Source organism: Ricinus communis, chromosome 6 (assembly GCF_019578655.1).
Source record: "Ricinus communis isolate WT05 ecotype wild-type chromosome 6, ASM1957865v1, whole genome shotgun sequence".
Classification (NCBI taxonomy): Eukaryota; Viridiplantae; Streptophyta; class Magnoliopsida; order Malpighiales; family Euphorbiaceae; genus Ricinus; species Ricinus communis.
In genome coordinates this window covers 22,682,844-22,690,831 of record NC_063261.1, presented here as the reverse complement: position 1 = coordinate 22,690,831, position 7,988 = coordinate 22,682,844, and the positions used below count along the sequence as shown (strand labels likewise).

Here is a 7,988-nt window from a genome sequence, read left to right as displayed (position 1 = left end):
TGGCATAGACTATCTTGATAATTGGATAATAAGTCTTTTTACACAACTAAGAAAATAGAATTCCTAATAAACATAAAAGATACATGAATATTAATAAATTTGAGAAAATAATAAAGAACAATTAAATCTCACAATCCATATAAACTCAAATCTTAATTAATCTTGAGTTGGAAAGAAAAGAGTTCATCCACATATAATTGTTATAGAGAAAATAAAGCAAAGAAGAAAGCTAAAACAATAGAGGAAAGGAAGAAGGAAGAAGAAAACTGTCTGCAACCCCCCTTTTTGCTCTCTAAACTCTAAAACTGTTGATATATCTTCTTAGTCTCTCCAAATGGGAAAACTTGCCCAATAAGAAATAGTAGAATTGTGTCTAAAAAGAGAATCATTCTTTCCTAAAATAATCTTAAGTACTGAGGAGTTTTTAGTAAATAAATACTCTAACAAATAAATTAAAAATCCACATGGCAAATAATATCACTTTAAGTCTCTTTCCACAAATTTAGATTTCTGGAATACGCCGTGGGCACGCTCTACTGAAGAGATTTTCTGCATTCTTTTTTCTCTTTTATCCAAAACTTTCCAAAACATCAATCTTATAAAAACTCATTAAATATCATTATTTTAGCTTCATGTTGCATTAAAACGTTCCGTTTAACATAAAAATCAATAATCACATTTAAAATCCACAATTAAGCATAAATATTCAATAATAACTAAAAAAATATGATAATTAGTATGCATAAAATGCACACTATCATATTTTTTATTTGGTTTTAAGGAATTCAGAGATATTATATATTTTAATTTTTTTAGTTTATTCTTTTAAAAATTTATTTTTAAATTATTTTTAGACATACACACTTAAATTGTCTAAAGAAGATTATTATCCAATGGATACTTTATGAAAAATCTTTTATCTGTTTAGTTTACAAAACTTAATTTAATGTAGATAGCACTAACACAAAATATATATAAACATATCAAACTTAAGAATATACAATTTCAATTTGCTATAAAACAACTTAATACATAAAAGCTTCGAAAATAGATATCAAAATTAAAAATAAATAAATAAAATTTTACAAATCATATACTGCATTTTTGAAAAAACTTTTATATTAGAGATTTTTTAAATTGCTGTATTTTCGAAAAATTACTTAAATCCTCATGACCCTCATCCCTAATTTCAGTGCTAGCAAATCCATTCTCCACCATTTATTGAGACGTTTTCATAAGAATGTAAACACAAAGAATGTAATGTTTATCAACTATGTTGCTTATCAATTCAGGCCGAAGTATTCCCATGATTCTATAACAGTCACCTTCAAGATTTATCAAACGATGTGTCACAAATTGAGAGAACCAAGGTCACAATTAAACTTAATTACAAACCTTCTTTACCTACACTCTAGAGGGACAGCATACTTTCCTGCTGTTTTCCTCCAGTTATACAAGCTGCAAACTGGTAAATAATCAGTTTGTTTTCTTCATTGTTAACTGGTTCTAGTGAACTATAAATCTGCTCCCGAATACATTGCCATTCGGAAAAGTAAATGACAGGAGGTGAAAAGAATCTGTCTGTCGAAATATCCAAAAAAGAAAAATGTTCTTGGAATGCAAGATTCTCTTCTTTTCTCAAGTTTTCAAGACACCGGAACTCTGCTAATTAGTACAACAAGGTCTCTTGTTCACATTCCCAGACAAATTCGCGACATTGATCGTAGTTCCTTGAGGAAGTCCAGTTGAGTTAGCAGCTTCTTGTGCTGCTAATGCTTTCTTGCTAATGATATGATAGATGTCCAACAGAATTGACTGGAAAGCCTTTTCGATATTATGTGCTTCCAGTGCTGAAGTTTCGAGGAACGAAAGGCCTTCCTTTTCGGCTAACATCCGAGCATCTTCTGCTGAAACTGCTCTCAGGTGGTTCAGATCAGATTTATTTCCAGCCATCATTATAACAATGTTGGAATCTGCATGATCTCTTAATTCGCGAAGCCATCTTTGGACATTGTCAAATGTTTGCCTCTTGGTTATGTCATAAACCAAGAGCGCACCCACTGCTCCTCTGTAGTATGCACTTGTTATAGCCCTGTATCGTTCTTGACCAGCTGTGTCCCATATCTGTGCTTTAACTGTTTTCCCTTCTACCTGCATTAAATTAAAATTAACCAAGCTCCATTAGTAAGCGACTACTGTATTCAATTCAACAGGAAGAGCAGGTTCAAGAAAAAGAAGTTCATAAACCAATCAAGAAGGTGATATTTGACAAGTTCAATCAACAATTGCGTCATCTTTCTTCAAAGAATAAAATACAACTAAGGTAATTAAGATTCAGTTTCAATTGCAAGAACTCCCAAGAATTTCTTATGGAACTAGTGCGAGGAAAAATGGTTGCCAAGTCTAATGAGGAAGTAAGATTTGACTCTTCAGAAATAATTTCACTCACAACTATTCTAATGCTGACAAAATCTCTCGACTCTCCTGGAGTCTTGCATTTGAAGTGCTTTTTCGTATTTCAAATCTCAAAATATATCAATCAGCTTGATTCTGATATCTAATTTGTACAATATATACACCTGCTAAAATAACTTTCAAATTTTGTAATTAATTATCAGCAACTACAAAATGCAGACTCCAAGTTATAATGCCATATTCAATGCTGAGATTCATTTTATGATAGAACATATAACAGCATTGACACAGAGAAGCAGGCATGGAATCTAATCTATTTTATTCCTCAAATCTTTCATTCTAATTATTTTCTGATCTTTAAATATAATGAGGATACATATTTCAAATAATAAATTTTAAATAAAAAAATTAAATCTTTGCCATACCCTCGAGACAAAATGTCCTGTTTGGAATAAAGCTTGCAAGAATTTAAAGCAAAATCATGTCTCTTTTGGCACAATTTCATTTCTTTCAAAATGTATTATTTTTACTCAAGTTAAAGTATCGAATTCTAGCAATTTTTAAACACGAGAATTGACTAATAAAAACAAATTAAATTAAATTAAATTCTTGAATTCTGATTTCCAAACACCCTCTAAAAAGTCCCCCCAAAAAAAAAAAAAAAAGAAAATCTCAATTCATGGTTATGAAAAACCAACCTGAAGAGTTCTTGTAGCAAACTCCACACCAATAGTAGACTTGGATTCCAAGCAAAACTCATTTCTAGTAAACCTAGAAAGAATGTTGGATTTACCAACACCTGAATCTCCAATCAATACAATCTTGAACAGATAATCGTATTCATGATCCACCTTGTACGCCATAATTTACTGTGTACTCTTATACTTCTCTCTTTCAACCCTCCAAAACCTATAATATGATCAAATCCATTCAAATTTCACATAACAAAATATGCATCAAAAGTCATTTTGAAAAAAGAAAAAGAAACATAATTACCATAAACACAGTGAATTATGTTAGAAATTAGATTTGAAAATTTCTTGAAACGTTTACGGTGAAGGAGAAGGTTGAGGAGGAAATAATTGAGAAAGAGACTTTTTCTCTTTTCAAAGAGGAGGAAGGAGAGGAAAAACAGAATAACGGACGAAAAGGCATTTAAAACGGCTTTTCATTTGGGTTAAAGAGCGAAATTCATGGAAATTTAAATTTAAATTATTATGTAAATTAGAAAAACAATTACAAAAATTGGCATGTTAATATTACTTTTAATTTTTTAATTCATATATCGTGTATTGTAGTTTATGCATATATCAAAATAATAATATTTTTAACTTTTTTTTTTATTAATTTAGAGGAAAGCTGAATCTTGAATTCAAAATTCAATTGTGGCTTCATAAAACCACTCCCGTTTAGCAAAATGACAATAGTATGTATTTATTAATATTAAATCATTAAAAATAAATTTAAATAATTAAATATGTGCAAAACACTATTTTTCAGATGATGGTTAATTTTTAATCCTCCATATTCATATATGGCATAATTAATATATGTTTTTTCTCATACATGATTAGATGAAGGAATTATTCAAAAATATTCTAAAATTAAAAAAATATATTTTTACTGTATATTTAAAAAAAATATATTATTTTTTTAACCATTTTTCTTAAAAAAAATACGGTGTGTTAGTGTCTCAGTTGTTTTTTTTAATTGTTTTACCAAAAAATCAAAACCATATTTTTAAAAATAAATTAAGAAAATTATATTCTTAATATTTTAATACATTTAAAATAAAAAATAAATTTTAATACCGCAAATTTGATAGAAAATAAAAAAAATGAATATTTTCATTATTTTTCGCAAAATATAAGTGTTTTAAGTTTAGGTCGGACAAAAATGTAAGTCCAAATATTTGGACCGGAATTAAATATAACAAAACAAAAGAGAGGAAACTTACCAGATTCTAAATTGGAAGGACTGACACTTGGGAAACTTGCAAACCAAGGAAAAGACTTTCCTACTTAGGATCTTTCCGGAAAAGGGTGGTTGTCATTTGTCAAACTCCAATATAAAGATGGGAATAAACTTTGGCCAAATTCATCACGAGTTTTGTGAAAATTAATTGTGTTGCTGTGAAGACCCAAAGCTTGTCAATTTTCTTGTTTATTGGTGAGTTCATCCTGTGGCGATTTTCCTTTTCTTGTCAGTGATTTTCTGTCTCTTTTATTTTTCCTTTCTTTGAAAAACTGTTTGCAATCCTACATTATTCTGAAAAGAGTGGTGATATTAGTACTCTTCAAAATGTTTCTAGCAGTAGTGTTATCAATTTTTATAATTATTGCATTGGCATGTCATGGGTCCTCTTAAATTCACAAACAAATTATGATACTATTCTTTACAAATGATACAGAATTGAATGCACATAATTTATATTAGGAGTGCTAGAAACCTTTCGGAGAGTGCCAACATTTATGTCATTATTTACTGCTTGTTAATTAGTATACTAATTGTCTATAATAAGTCGTTTGTTTGTTTTTTTTAATTATTTTCCTTCACTAATCAAGATTTCCTATTTGTTTTAGGACTGGTTCTTCGTTCTTTTTTCTATTAAATTACACAAATTCCTGATAGAAGGAAGGAGATAGACACAATCATGACTGGAGATTTGAAAACAAGTTTTTTCTTTATGCTTTTATGGTCTACGTACCAACAAGTAATTCCATCAATCTTTCAGCACTACATTGAGTCTTTATGGTATAGATTGAATAATTATTTCAAACCAACAATGGAAATAAGATTTGATGAGTTCCCAGATGACGCTCGATTCATACGTAACCATGCTTACGCCGCCATTGAATCATACCTCAGTTCGAAGTTCACTGATCAAGTATCTAGACTCAAAGGTGAGCTTTCCAAGAAAAGTAAATCTCTTTTACTTGCCATGGATGAAAGTGAAGCTGTTGTTGATGTTTTTGATCGGATCAAGGTTAAGTGGATATCAGCTTCTGTTACGCCTAAAACCAAGTCTATTTCTTTCCGTCCTGTTCACTCCAGGAGATATTACGTTCTCATATTTCATCCTAAGTATAGAAGTAAAGTTCTTGATGAGTACTTAAACTATGTGATTGAAGAAGGTAAGGAGGTCGGGGTCAGGAATCGCAAGCGAAAGCTTTACACCAATAATCCAAGTAATGATTGGTGGGACTACAGGTATAATTTATGGAGCCACGTGGTTTTCGAACATCCAGCAAGATTTGAGACACTTGCAATGAATCCAACGAAGAAGCAAGAGCTTATAAATGACCTTATCACATTCACGAATGGAAAGGAGTATTATGCAAAGACTGGTAAAGCTTGGAAGCGTGGCTACCTTCTTTATGGACCGCCTGGAACTGGTAAATCTAGCATGATTGCTGCTATTGCTAATTTCTTGAGCTATAATGTTTATGATATCGAGTTGACAGCAGTTGCTGATAATACTGAGTTAAGAAAGCTTTTGACTGATATATCAAGTAAGTCAGTGGTTGTAATTGAAGATATTGATTGTTCGCTTGATCTTACTGGACAAAGAAAGAAAAAAGATGACAATAAGAAGAAAGATCCATTAGAAAACCTGGAAAAGAATAATGACTCGAATCATCAAGATGATGGTAAGAAAGCAAGGTGACTCTGTCAGGACTATTGAATTTTATTGATGGACTTTGGTCGGCTAGTGGGGGTGAAAGAATCATTATTTTTACCACAAATCATAAGGAAAAACTTGATCCTGCCCTTATACGAAGTGGGAGAATGGATCACCATATTGAATTGTCATATTGTAAAATCGAGGCATTCAAGATTTTAGCCAAGAATTACTTGAATATCGATTCGCATGTTTTGTTCGATAAGATTGGTCAACTGTTAGAAGAAGTGGATATGACTCCTGCTGATGTTGTGGAGTTCTTAATGCCAAAGTCTATAGAAGGAGCTGATGCTGATGGTAACTTGAAGAATTTGATACAAGGTATTGAGAATAAAAGAAAAGAGGAAGCAAAGCAGAAAGCTGAAGCTGAAGCAGAAGCAGCCAAGGAAAAGGCAAATTATCGTGCTTTAAAACTAGCCAGGAGTTTGAAATTGTTCAAGAAAAAAATCTACTAGTAAGCAGTATTTCAAGAGGATTGTAAGGGAACATTTATTATTTTATTAGACTCTAATGAATAAAAAGAATTTGTACCATGTTAACGATCTCATCTTTGCTAGACAAACTGTTATTTAACATAATTCATTGGATTTCTCACTTTCTTCTTTCAGAACTGATCAATTCTTCCAATATTTGATACCGCGGAAACATGAATATGAGCAAAAATTTTATTTATTTATCCGATTATATGTTTTCTAAACCCATCCTTTGAATAAACTCTAAACAATAGGACAAGTATATGGAAATGTTGCAAGTGACATTACTATTAGGCCGTATTAGATGTCGTTAACCATTTATTTTATGACAGTTGGAGGACGTGAACCAGACATACAACAGTAAATCGAGCCCTGGGGTATCGGCCAAAAATCTCGCAAATTGATTTTTTACGTTGCTTCCTCTATCAATTAGATTCTTTATCCATACTTCGATAATTATAATTAACGACGTAACTAAAAGTTTTAGTCAGTAGAAACAGGCTAGATTATAAATATACTTTTATAATGATATTGTTAAAATATCATAGCTTAAAATTATATTTTTTAGTTATATTTCTTTTAAATTATTTCTGAATTAGAATAAATTAATAGGCTTAAAAATAACTTTTTTTTTTCTTAAACTACTCTCGGCTATAACCCACCTAGCCACAAGATAGTTCCGCTCTAATTATAACCCTTTATAAAAAATATAATAAAAATATTTTATCCTGTAATTTTTTTTAATGATAAAGAAAATTAAGTTCTTTATAAAAATAAAATAAAATTAAATCGGTTACAATTTAACTAAAAGAAAAGGTTTAAACACATCCATAATAATCTTTAACAATGAAACCTTTTTATTTTGTTTCAGTAATATCATACTTACTAGATTTTAAAACAATTTCAGCTCTATTCACCATTAAAAATGTAAATAGTATATAACTTTTTATTTTTCTTTATTTTATTTAACTTGAATGAAAGCTGTAAATACTTGATGCTCCTCGTAGTTTGCAATGCAAGAAATCCTTGGCTGCAGTATGCTGTTGTTAGGTCAATGGCATACTTCCATAACATTTTAGAAACAGGCCGGCTTTGCAAGGATTTTCTTTCAGCTGACGGGTTTATCGATGATTTCACAAAATTCTTATGAGGAAATGTCATACATATAATTGTTACTTTTTTTTTCCTTCTATAAAATCCATCTTCTGTGATCCTACTGTTAATCAAGAAAAGAAGAAACTCCGATTGCTCAAATTAAATGGCAACTAAAAGTTATACACTTCCATGGCTTCTTCTTATGAACTTCACCTGTAGTCTTGTTATTAGCTGCCATGGCACATCCGACGGAGATAGGAAGGCATTTCTTTCTTTCTTTCTTTCTTTCTTTCTTTTCTTTTCTTCTTCTTTCTTTGGAAACT

The 7,988-nt window shown here is 30.5% G+C and overlaps 2 protein-coding genes across 3 annotated transcripts; one reads left to right on the top strand and one right to left on the bottom strand.

Annotated features, from left to right (window-relative positions):
- Window positions 1-1,307: 1,307 nt before the first annotated feature.
- On the bottom strand, window positions 1,308-3,519 carry LOC8287495 (ras-related protein Rab2BV). 2 transcript variants are annotated; one of them, XM_015722413.1, is made up of 3 exons: window positions 3,412-3,519; window positions 3,114-3,324; window positions 1,308-2,151 (listed from the first exon to the last, which is right to left on the bottom strand). In XM_015722413.1, exons 2-3 carry the CDS (start codon window positions 3,276-3,278, stop codon window positions 1,666-1,668), a joined length of 651 nt encoding a protein of 216 aa, XP_015577899.1. In that variant the 5' UTR covers window positions 3,279-3,324; window positions 3,412-3,519; the 3' UTR covers window positions 1,308-1,665. The 2 variants fall into 2 exon arrangements, with proteins under 2 accessions (XP_015577899.1, XP_002524247.1); XM_002524201.3 differs by having other exon boundaries at window positions 3,114-3,477.
- Window positions 3,520-5,200: 1,681 nt separating this feature from the next.
- On the top strand, window positions 5,201-6,630 carry LOC8287496 (AAA-ATPase At3g28510). The gene is given in 2 exon segments (XM_002524202.3): window positions 5,201-6,074; window positions 6,077-6,630. Coding segments are annotated over 2 exon segments (1,350 nt in total). The 3' UTR covers window positions 6,553-6,630.
- Window positions 6,631-7,988: the final 1,358 nt, after the last annotated feature.